The sequence below is a fragment of the Dipodomys merriami genome, unplaced genomic scaffold, assembly GCF_024711535.1.
Source record: "Dipodomys merriami isolate MVZ:Mamm:240054 unplaced genomic scaffold, mDipMer1.0.p SCAF_12, whole genome shotgun sequence".
NCBI classification, from domain to species: domain Eukaryota; kingdom Metazoa; phylum Chordata; class Mammalia; order Rodentia; family Heteromyidae; genus Dipodomys; species Dipodomys merriami.
Window position 1 is genome coordinate 36,569,628 of NW_027202493.1, and position 12,187 is coordinate 36,581,814.

The window sequence follows — 12,187 nt, forward strand, 5'->3', positions numbered from 1 at the left end:
CACTGTTTGAGATAACAAAAATACAAGTCACAGCCAAAATGCTCATATATAGAAAAATGGAAATGTTAAGTTATAATATATTCGTATAATGAATTCTATACAGCAATTAGTTTAAACCGATAGGACAGGGCTTTATAAGCCAAAAAGAAGTCCATTTCAAATGCCAAGTAAAAACCAGCATCACAAAAGGAACAAAGAAGGTAGCATTTATGTAAAGTTCAAAACCATGTGCAAAGAAACTACCTGATATTCACAGAGACAGGTCTGTGTTGGAGAGAGGGAAAGAAAAAGCAACCCAAGAAGGAGCATTCACAGGAGTGCCACTCACTTGAAATGTTGTCTTTCTTCGACAGGTCAGTGAGATCATGGATGTTTTCGACTTTCTACACTTACTAGTATGACTAAAATGCTACCAAAATTTGAAAACGTCATTTCTACACTGGCTATTTTCGTCAGAGGAAAGGCACCTGTTGAGTGGAAGGCTAACAGGAGACAAAGAGGCTGATAATGAGCCTAATTCTCCACTCCTGCTGCCAAATCCAAGAGGCTGCCCCGGACTGTGTTCTAGTTCCACACAACCACTCACACATCACATCAAAAAGCATCACTTTCAACACAGTCTCCATGACTCTCATGCAGGAAAAACCCAGCCCCAAGCCCTGACACCCAAGCCCATCAGGCCCCACACACTGGGGTTACCTGTGAAGTTATTGGCCTTCTCTTGGAAGACAACTAAGCAGTAAAGAATAGCTGCTCATTAAGTTCTTCATTTAGAAAAACCTGAGTGTCCAACACTTGTCAGCCATGGTGCCAGAGGTTCTCTGAGGCCCCAAACTAGGCCTGAGAAGTCCATAGCCTAATGAGAAAGAAGGAAAGGCCTATAACTGACTAAATATAATATTATGTAAAACCTAAAATAGTTGTTCAATGAAATGCAAGTATGAATAATGATCTTTACAGCTTTGATCCACAACGTAATTATTCAATACCTTTTATTTCTCTATACTAAAGTCTAAATGATCATTCTTGGCAAAAAAAAATGTCACCTAGTTCATGTTGTGGTGGGGTAATAATTATAAAGATAATAAACTACTATTACTCCTCACCCTCAAGTAATCTAAGGCTCACAAAATTATTACAGATCTGCAACATCTTCAGTTTATCTTATCACAGACCATTCAGACTGGTTGCTTTGAAGATATTTTAAAAACACTAGTTCAGACATTGTTTTTACAGATAATAACAGTTCAACATTTATTGAGGATTCATTAAGTGTTGGTAAACTGTTATCCCTTTTCCCAAATAAGAACCTTAAGGTTGGAAGTACAAACCAAGGAGGTATGACTTAAGAACACATACTCTTCAAAACCAAAGCATGCTTAACTTCTATTGCTTTCCACTGTTGTGCCAAAATACTAAAAATGATCAAGTTAAATGGAAGGAAGAGTTATTGTGGCTTACAACTCCAAAGGGTTCAGTTCCTAATCATTTAGTTCCATCACTTTGGCCATGTGGCAAGGTTGACTATCATGACTGAAGGCTTGTGGGCTACAGCAAAACTAGTATCTTAGTGGCAGCCAGGAAAGAGAGAAGTGACCTGGATTCTAATATTCCCTTCAAGGGTATATATACCTTCCCCTATGACCTCACTTCTCCAACTAGGCCTCATCTTTCTAGGGTCTACCACCTGCCAATAGTGCCACAGATAAAGATCTAAGCCTTCAATACTTTGTCTTTAGGAGATATTTAATATCCAAACCATAATAATACCATTACCTAATAGGAAAGTCAATGAACTCCTATATGGGTGACATAGATAAAGATGCACTGTACTTATAAACTGATTATTAAATTATTAAATGGTAACCCCTTTGTACAATCACTTAAAGATAATAAAAATATACTTTTTTAAAGTAAAATAAGACCCTCTATGTCACTGTGTCAGAGACACAAGAAGTCATTTCCAGAGTCACTGCCAGGAACATGCACTTTTTATAAATCTCAACCACATTTACCTCTCAAGAGCTGCTGCCCCTGGGAGCCGGGGCTGTGTCCTCAGGACATCTGCCTGTACTCAGAGCCTAGTGAGTGTGCCTCAAACTTTAAAACAGCTATCAATTTTTTTTTAATGTGAACTTCACTGAGCAGGCCCAATATGAAGTGTGAAATATCATGATCCTTCTAACAAGGTCCAAGATGCTGCTAGACTAAAGAGCTTACCTAGCAGTAGCAAGTAGGCTGCATATCAGAATCACCTGGGAAGATTTGGAAGCAATTAGTATTTAAGGGCTAGGCCAGACCAATAGAAACCAGAATCTTAGAGAATCTCAAAATTTGAGAGACCTCCCCTGCATAATTCAAAGGTACCATCAGATTTGAGAATCACTGTTTTACAGCTGTACTAATCAAAGGTGGTTCCTGTCTCGGTCCAGATCTCCTCGACAATCAAGGTATGTATGCTATCTGTATACTTAAGATGCAAATTCTAATTTAGTAGGTGATCAGCGGACGCTCCACACATGAGCACCTTGCAGGCCTGACCCTGACCTACTCCTGACTCTAAGAGCTTTCTCACTTTCAGAGCTACAAGTCTCAACTGGGAAGAGGGTAACTGAAGACTCTCCAATGACCTTCAATCCCACATAATCCCCTATGTCTCCATTAGTGGCAGACCTGTTCTCAACAAATGCAACCTGCCTTTAAAACTGACTTTACTAGGTGTTCCACAACCCCACTTCTTGATTCAGTAAGTTACCCATGCTTAAAATCTCACAGTCTTTTTAACTGACCCCCATATGGCATATATGCAAACGTTCAACAAATCTGTGTTGAAAAAAAATCTAGGTTTTTGCATTGTTCCTATTATATAACAGGATTAAAATAAATATTCACAAACAGCAAATTCTTACAACCAAACCCTTAGTTGGTAAGGTTTTTTTTTTCCATTTTACTTAATAAGAAATCAAGAGCTATATGAATGAAGATATCTTTCCCAGATCAGTCTATCAGAAGCCTCATATGCATTCCAGTCCACTACAGGGCACTGCACTTTCTAAAGGGAAAGTAACATCGCAGGAAGTCCAGAAATAACTGTCTGAAAAGGCTCAGAGCTGGAAGAACTGGGTAGTGGACAGCTCAGAGGTGGTTGTGGCTGGCGCATGTGATAAAGTGGCTACTAGCATTGGTAGTCATTTCATTTTGTGTTCTCCTACTGCATACCAGTTCATTGTTAAGCTACTTGGTTTTCTTAAAAATCTCTCAATTTCATTTTATCCTTCTGTTACAATGGGTCATTCAAATTCTATTTTATACTTGGAGAGATTCCCAGGTTTTATGCATGTACTCACAATTACATGCCTTCCAAACCAAGTATGACTGATCGGCTATGAACAACTCTCAGCATTGCACTACACCTCCTTTGTGGCTTAAACACACACACACACACACACACACACACACACACACACACTACAACTACAACACTTTGGGAAGCTAGAAAGACAAAAATGAGAACCTCCTTTTCAAAATAAACTGTAAAAGAAACAAAATTAAACAGACTACTAGAGCCACACTAATTTAGAGCCTTCAGTTCCTAATGACACAAGCCACACGGGGGCGGGGGGGTTTCCACAGACAGCTCAGCCTCTGAAGACAGCACCATGAAATCAAAACATTTTACTCTTTCGCCAGCGTAACAAACACACCACCATTTCAATCTCATCTTTCAACATTCATGGAGATTAAAGTGCCTCTCGGGTTCTATAATGGAATGCCAGAAACATTTTTGAAATCACACTAAAACAAATTTCATCACTGTGACTTCTTCCTAATCAGAAGAATATGAAGGAAAGAAGAAAACAGGCAAGAAAGAACATCGTTGTAAACATCAGCTTTCCATTTCAGAAGCGATGGAAACAAGAGGAAGGAAGAAAACCACAACTCTCATATTCAGGGTGGACTGAATACTGAAGCACTTTCCTCAGGCATATCAGCTGCACACAGATGCAATTCACCTCTTTGGCCGAACTCCTTAGTATCCTGAGCAATATCTGCACGAAAAACTAGGAAGTGATAAGAACAAACATACCTGTAACACTATAAAGTTCATTATTCAAAGCAGTTTTATAAAGTTTAGAAAACCACAAGAGAAGTTCCTCACAAGTTACTATATTTGTTATCTCTTTCCTTTTGTCAGAGTGAAGCTAAGGAGAAATGGACAATATTCAACTCAGATCCTGGTCACAATGACAAGGTCTGTGTCCTGTGGTCTTCAGCTCAGAACTTACTGATTGAAGTTGTGGTCATCAGCTGATAAGCCGGCGAGCGAGAAGCACCCAGACACAAAGGAACCCATTGGAACATGTATAACTGTAAGTCTCTAATTATCCTTTCTAATTTTGGAGCCATGTGACTGGACTTCACACAGAACCGCTGACCCCCTGTGGGCCTGAGTGCTGTGGGGCTGGACCACGTAGGGAGGGGATGCTACTCTTCTTCCCTTCTTCATTAAAATATTACGTTACATTGCTGGGTGAGCGATTTCCTGGCTGACAGGCGGCTCTCCCTGGTCAACAGTCAGAGCACCTGGGAGAATTTAACTGTTCCTGTCCAGATTGGTTCCAGGATTTCAGGAAGCTTTTATTTTCATCTTTCAAAGTGTGTTCTACTTAACATCACAAAGGTTTGTGCTATTTTAAAATATAGTGACATCGATAATAAAAAAAAAATGTCCTTCCCCTCAGATAGTAGGATATTAAAGATCTGAGGGATTTTCTCTTCAGACCTGGCAAGGAGAATGGCAGGGAAGAAGGATCTAAGTGCAGATCGAAGGTGTTTCCTGGGGGAGGAAAGAAGGATGAAGCACTCCCCAACATCCTAACACAGCTCCCCAACAACTTTCACCTTTCTTTCAGGATTCAGTGCCAAGGAGAATAATGTCATCCTGTGCTCAGAAGAAATCACTGTCAAACACAGCCACTGAGATGATCTTTCATGACAAAGTAAAAGCATATCGAAATAAGAAAGGATTTAAAAGTATACCATAGCATACCAAATCAAATATATGTCTGTTTTGTTCAAACTATTTGATTTTAGGATTTAACATGAAATCATGATCACTTTACATTTAATCTAAGGATCTAATTCAGTGTAGCTCAGTAAGAACAAAGGCTCTGGAGCTGACTGCCTGGGTTTAAGTGCTATATGTACAGCTCACCATCTATGTATCCTTGAGCAAATTTCCTAACCTTTCTGTGCTTCCACTTCCTTGTCTTAAAAAATGAGAACATTAATAGTTTCTTTTTATTCCTTTAATTTATTATGAGATTTAAGCAACATGTCTTTTCAAATTAAAATAAAAATCTTTGGACTATATCTTATTAGAACTGTATACAGACATTTGCTAAAGTAATCTCATAATAGTTCTACTAACTGACAACTAAGACTTTAGATGTTAAAATCAATAGTTCACTACTGAAGTATAGGCTTAAATCCCTCAACTGTCCCATGGACTATCAAAACAGAGCAGAACTCAGACTCACTGTTACTGTGCTTTCCTAAGAGTTTCCTCTTGCCAATGGAATCAGACACCTGGCCAACAACCAAGGAAATAGGGAAATAAATGGACACAGATGGAATGCTAGGCACATGCACTGTTTGATCATTCTTATTTAATAAATATCCTATTTATTAATAAAATTGAAGAATATTCTTTTACTCAAATTCTAAACAGCCTAGAGTGCTTGGCTGGGGAAAGTCAATTAAGCTGACTCTTGTACAGTCATCGAGCGCCTCTAGATTTCCTTAATAGGCTCAATACCATTGTGACTACTTCCTTAGCTCTACAGAGATGTGTTTTAATGGAGAGGAAATTTTTAAAGAATGTCCATTGAGTGCTTTAAAATTTTATAGAGACATACCTATTAATGACCTAATAAATTAGTCCTCAAATTCAACAACATACATATCTACCAACAACAGCAACCAGCTGTACCTTTAGAATTTAATTTCTTGAAAACTAGCTCAGACTTCTGGCTCTATGGACATATGGCATGAAAAAAAAAACCGAGCCAAGGAAGGAATAATAATATAAATGACCCAGCAGCCTAGAACAGTGAAATGACCTCATCTGGGAGGAGTCAGGCAACCTGAATTCAGGAACAGGACATTTCACTAGAAAGTCATGTGGCTTTAGATAATTCTCCCCATCAAACTAGGACACAGATTCCTTATTATAAAATAAGGTTATCTAAGCCACCCTTCAGTCCACAGCACTAACACAATTTCTTTGTGGTTGAATCTTCTCGGCTAAGGGAGTAGTTTTTTGTTTTGTTTTGTTTTGTTTTGTTTTTGTCAGTCGTGAGGCCTGAACTCTGGGTTTGGGCGCTGTCCCTCAGCTCTTCAGCTCAAGGCTAGTGCTCTACCACTTGAGCCACAGCACCACTTCCAGCTTTTTCTACTTATGCGGTACTGAGTAATCGAACCCAGGGCCTCATGCATGCAAGGCAAGCACTCTACTACTGAGCCACCTTCCCAGCCCAGGAGTAGGTTTTTTAAAAAAGAGAATTTTCCAGTTTCTACACAACTTCCTAGGATACCTATGCCTGTCTCCCTCCCTACATAACTTTTGTAATCCCAAAGAGAAACACATAGGATACAACTCCATCCACCTATAGCCACTCACTAAAGGTCACAAAATGAGGTGTCCTGTTGAACTGTCCCAGTGACTAGCAGAGCAGTCCTCCTGGAAGAGAAGGATGACTCCTGCAAGAGGGGGGCCAAGGTGGGTGAGAGCTTGCCTGGCTCATCTCTAAGGCAATTCTACTTTACAAGTACAATTTGTTCTCTCACCTACAGGCAGATCTCTATCTAGGTGATCCAGTTGAAACTATCCTGAGACAGCTGAAAGGATCCTGGTGTCTAAATCTGAGATTCAAACATACAATGGCCTACTCTCTAACCACTGACCCTTGTCCATTCCAAGGACTTCCATCCATGTTGACTACATGACAACTGCACCTGTTCTGCGTGCACAAGCCATCCAGCTAATGAGCCTCTCATCCATTCCTTCCTGCGCTGACTCACTGATACCCATCTCGGACCTTCACTCACACACTCCTAGTGGCTTCTGTGGGAAATTCTTGCATCCCAAACCACCTCAGACAGTGATCTATAATCTCAATCCAAACACTGCAACTCCTGACCTGATAACTTCTACTTCACCAGAAAGTCAGGTTGGAGTTGTAACGACGAGAGCTCTACAGCCATTCTGTGTTGTTGTTGTTTTATCACAGTCTATAGTCATTAGAAAAGGACTATAGAAAAGGAAAGGACCAAAATGGCTTCTTCCATAAGGGGCAATACCTCTCAGAGATACCTACTTTCCCTTCAGGGAACCCCCAACAAAGGATACTTCCCACCCAAAGATAATCAGCTCTCAGACACACTCCCCTGTTGTTAGGGACAACCTCTTAATGAAGGCCTTTCTCTCAGGAACACTCTCTTCTGAAGGACAAACCCTGAGCACCACCCACCCCATATGGCAAGTCAGAAAATCACAGTTCAAACTTTTACTCAAGCTCCTACTTGGTGCCAAATGTTGCTAAGAATCTCATACTGCATTAACCCTTTATGTCTCCACACTTCACAGTATACAGGGGACCATTTTTTTCACTATTTTCCAAATAAATTAGAGTTTAGGGCAGAATGATCGAAGTTAATTCAGACCAAACTCCTTTACGTTTGAGGCTTTGTATTCTTCTCATTATCTCACTGTAACCCAATAAGGCAACAGGCTTCCACAGCCCATCTCACAGGGAAACACATAGCTACAATGTTGAATTTTTTCATCCGATGAACCATAAACCTATAAACTGGCTATAGAAAAAGCCAAATGGGGTGATCTACTCCATAAGGCAGTTCATTGGAAATCTGTATTGTGAAGGCTGACTTTTAAAAAGAAGCACTGGCATTTTATAGCTATCTTTAAAATCATTTATCCCCATCTAACCACTTCTCCACTATCACCTGCACATAGACACACAGGAAAAATATGTCAAAACTAAACTGATAGAACCTACAATGTTTAGTAATTTTCAATCACTGGCAAAGATGCTAAGTTATAGATAGATGACCTGAAGATCACAAGTAAGAAGAAATTTAAAAGTAGATAATGAATAAATATATAAATATGGTGTGTATAACCTATGTAACTCATTGTTTCCTAGAAAGACTTAAATATACTAGAAATCATACTTCTAAATATATTGCAAGTACTAAGATTTATAGTATTACCAAGATATTAACTCTATTAAGTATCTGTATTAGATCTCAATCCAATCTCCAAAGCAAAAAGACAACTAGACAGAAGAGCAACTCAGGGGACAAAGAGCTAGAAGCCTTTTTTTGATGACCATCTAATCCAACACATGTGATTTACAACTATGGAATCTCTGGGCCTAACAAACAACTTGTTCCATGTCAGAAACTAGTGTCAGTATCATACTCAAGTTCTTTCACAGCACTGAAGCACTGCTACCTGAGCTCTATCAGCAGAGCTAGAATCTACCCATCACCACAATCCATTCACATATAGTAATCAAGGAAATAATAGCATGTAGAATGCCAGTTGGAAAAATCAATAAGATACATTCTTGCCTGCCCTTACAAAACAACTTCTTCCATCAATTGCTTGTATCCATAGATACTGTCCAGATGCTTTTAAACTATACTCCACAATGAGATTTCCCAAAGAAAACACCACCATGAAATGAAAGAAATCAAGACTAGTACCTTCCCCAGACTACAATTTCCGGGGGTCCTTTGGTATAGATGGAATCATTGGCATCATTCAGGCCATTGGCGATCCCAGTGGAATAGCCCATCACTATTCCACCATCCGCTGAGATGCTTAAAACATCCTGGTGTCCTCCTGCTGAGGTCCTGTCCAAGAACTGACCACCTTCTTTAATGCGCTGCTGTATCATCGGGGTAAGGGGCATCTCAAAGCTAAAATAGCTGTCAGGTTCTGAGTACAATGTCTCCAATGACTCTGCACTGTAGTATAAAGAAGTGTTGTCCAAAATGGTTTCAAACTGGGAGCTGTATACATCAGTGGAGTCTTCCGTATATCCAGGTCCAAGGATATCATCGTCCCCTCCCTGAAGGTGCTCCTCCTGCTCAAGAAGCCTAGAAAGTAAATTAACAGAAAATATTCAAGATTAGGCTCACATTTTTTCAAATTTTTCCTCTGAAAGAATATTTTTGAAAATAGTATTTTGCAGATATAACTCTTTATTCACTGAATTTATATCTATAATATATTTGAGAAGGAACACATGAAACATACTTGAGCTAAAAAAGTTCTCAGCATACATGTGTTAATATCCTGTAAGTAACAAAGTTTCAAATTAGGTGCCTAGTCCAGTGGTGAACATTAGAATAAAATATTAAATTCTCATTTCAATCAGCTCTTCTCTACAATTTCAGATTATATAGAATTACTATCATATTCTTAATAATAAGAGGCAGATAGACATATCATGTAGGCTTGATGCAATGAACATTTCAGTAGAACGCACTGAACTTTCATCAACTAGTAATACTAGAGAGGACTGTAACCAAATCCAAGGGCTGCCCTCTGCTGACATAAAGTGGTAATGCTTAGCATTCAGGTCCAAAGTTGGACAGCAAGGAATGATGGGAGAAAGGGAAGGAATAAGGAGGGGAACAGACATGTTAATTGCAAAGCTAGCCAAAGGAGAAGGTAGAAATGACTTACAAATTAATATGCAAGAGTGAGTCCTAAATTTTGGCATAAAATGGAAATGTAACATGTTCACCAAGATAACAAAGTAAAGTTAAAAACTTAGGACACAAGTGGTATGGGTGGTAAGAGCAGAAGGTCAAGATAGAAAAACCTAGAGCTGAACTTTGACTATAACCATTACTAGCTATGTCACTTTACTTAACCTGTAACAACCTTACTTAACCTGTAAGCCTCCAATTCCTATAAAGAAAAATCAAAATAGGATTTCTCTATCAAGCATCTCACAAATAAATTTCACTCATAGGAATACCAGAACTCACATTCAACAGTACAGTGGTCATTAAAAGTCCACCATGTATCACATAGTATTCTGGGCTCACACATCTTAAAGGCTTCCCAGTGTCCTTGGAATCAGAGTGTCTCCTCTACCTGGTTTATGCATTCCACATATTTCAACTTAATTACAATTCCCACAGAAAAACTTTATAATAAAAACCAAGCCAACAACTGAATTAGCCTTGACCATTGAATCATTCTAATGTGTCTCTGTTCTTTCCCAGTAGTCATTTTTCTTCAGCAGTTAAATTCCAAGAGGCTAGTGACTACCAACCTATCTGTACTTTCACATTATGACTAGATCTAGGAGGATCAACACAATAAACAGTCAAAACATTCAAAAATAAAAAAGGAAACAAAAATAGAGAAGACAGGAAGAGGACAAGTGAAATGAATTAATAATCTGACCAACAGCAGAAATGTGTACTTTTTTGTCTTTTTTTTTGGTGGGGGGAGGCCCTTAAGAACTCTGGGCCTGGGGGCTGTTCCTGAGCTCTTCAACTTAAAGCAAGCACTCTACTACTTGAGGCACAGCACCACTTCCAGTTTTCTTTTTTTTTTTTTGGTCCGGTCATGGGGCCTGAACTCTGGGCCTGGGCGCTGTCCCTCAGCTCTTCAGCTCAAGGCTAGTGCTCTACCACTTGAGCCACAGCGCCACTTCCGGATTTTTTTTCTTTTTGCTTACGTGGTGATGAGGAATCGAACCCAGGGCCTCGAGCATGCAAGGCAAGCGCTCTACCACTGAGCCACCTTCCCAGCCCTCACTTCCAATTTTCTGTGATTAATTGGAGATAAGAGTCTCAGAGACTTTCCTGCCTGGGTTGGCTATGAACCACAATCCTTAGATCTCAGCCTTCTGAGTAGGTAGGATTACAGACATGAGCCACCAGTGCTCAGCCTGAATTGTGTATTCTATTAGGAATATAAATACTGGCCCCAGCACACATCTCAAGGCTGCTTTTGAAAGAGGCTGCTTGGACAGGAAGGAAGAAGATAATCCCCCTAAAGCAGCCCTATTCTCAGAAGATTTGTTACCTGCAGAAGAAACGCTATCTCCTTATATCCAACCAAAAAACAAAACAAAAAAAAATCCTTCAGCCTTGCACAAGGAATGATAGAAGATGGTATGTGTGCAAATTACAATACACAAGAAATGACTCTGCCTAAAGGAACACTTGGGTCTTTGTTTATTCAGACTCTAAGCTTGTGTGAATGTCAGAGACAAAAGAAAGACCAAGAAATACCATATGACACCAAGTTTACCTATCCAGGACATAAATACTAATTGAGAGATGAATGGATTCCTGTGTGAATACCATGGAATAAGCCAGAAATCTTGTCTTAGATCATCTTCTAAGATGCCCTTTCTAAATACAGAAAATAGAATGGGCCCAAATCTGGAACCTCTGTGTCCATGCATAACAGCAAACTTCATTGTAGACTCACTGCACCATAGCCACTGGCTTTGCCCCCAGAGCAAAGGCAAGATACAATGACTATATAGGATACATTAAAGGAAAAGTCTAAATCTTTTCATGTTATTAAAAAATAATGAGTTTTAAAGAAAGACCACCTGAAACATGTCTAATATAACAAAATGTCATCAAGGGGTTCACAACGTTTGTGCTCCTAGTTTCTTCAAAGCCTGTTTCCCTGGTCCATGCTTAATGGACAACTGCATTACAAATCACTTTCATGTCTTAGAGGCTTAGAATCTGAGCAGATCCTAGCTAATGATAGTTTTCTCTTCCATTCTATGATAATGAGGAATCCATGTACAGCAACCTTTCTCCCATTCATGAGATGTAATCCAAGACCCTGTCTGGATCCTTGAGACAGGATAATATAAACTCCCAATATAGAAGCTTTATCTTTACATATATCCTTCAATTATAAATTAAGCACTTTCAAGATTAATACTATAATGGAAATTATGCTCACTTCTGAAATTCTCCATTGAATATTTTTGAACCTCAATTGACCAAAGGTAATTGGAACCTCAAATGTACTGTGGGTGAGGCAGAACTGTACATTAATCACAAGACAACGATTTTATAAGCATGCTCCAGGCATCATAAATAGCAG

General features: G+C 39.3%; 1 protein-coding gene across 5 annotated transcripts in view; it reads right to left on the minus strand.

The window, feature by feature from the left end:
• Psd3 (pleckstrin and Sec7 domain containing 3) overlaps window positions 1-12,187 on the minus strand; it is a 338,007-nt gene that overhangs the window by 197,326 nt on the left and 128,494 nt on the right. For all 5 annotated transcript variants that reach the window (XM_070016552.1, XM_070016554.1, XM_070016556.1 and 2 more), the window contains one exon: window positions 8,791-9,186. In XM_070016552.1, the coding sequence (XP_069872653.1) occupies window positions 8,791-9,186 (396 nt within the window). The remainder of the gene's footprint in view (window positions 1-8,790; window positions 9,187-12,187) is intronic.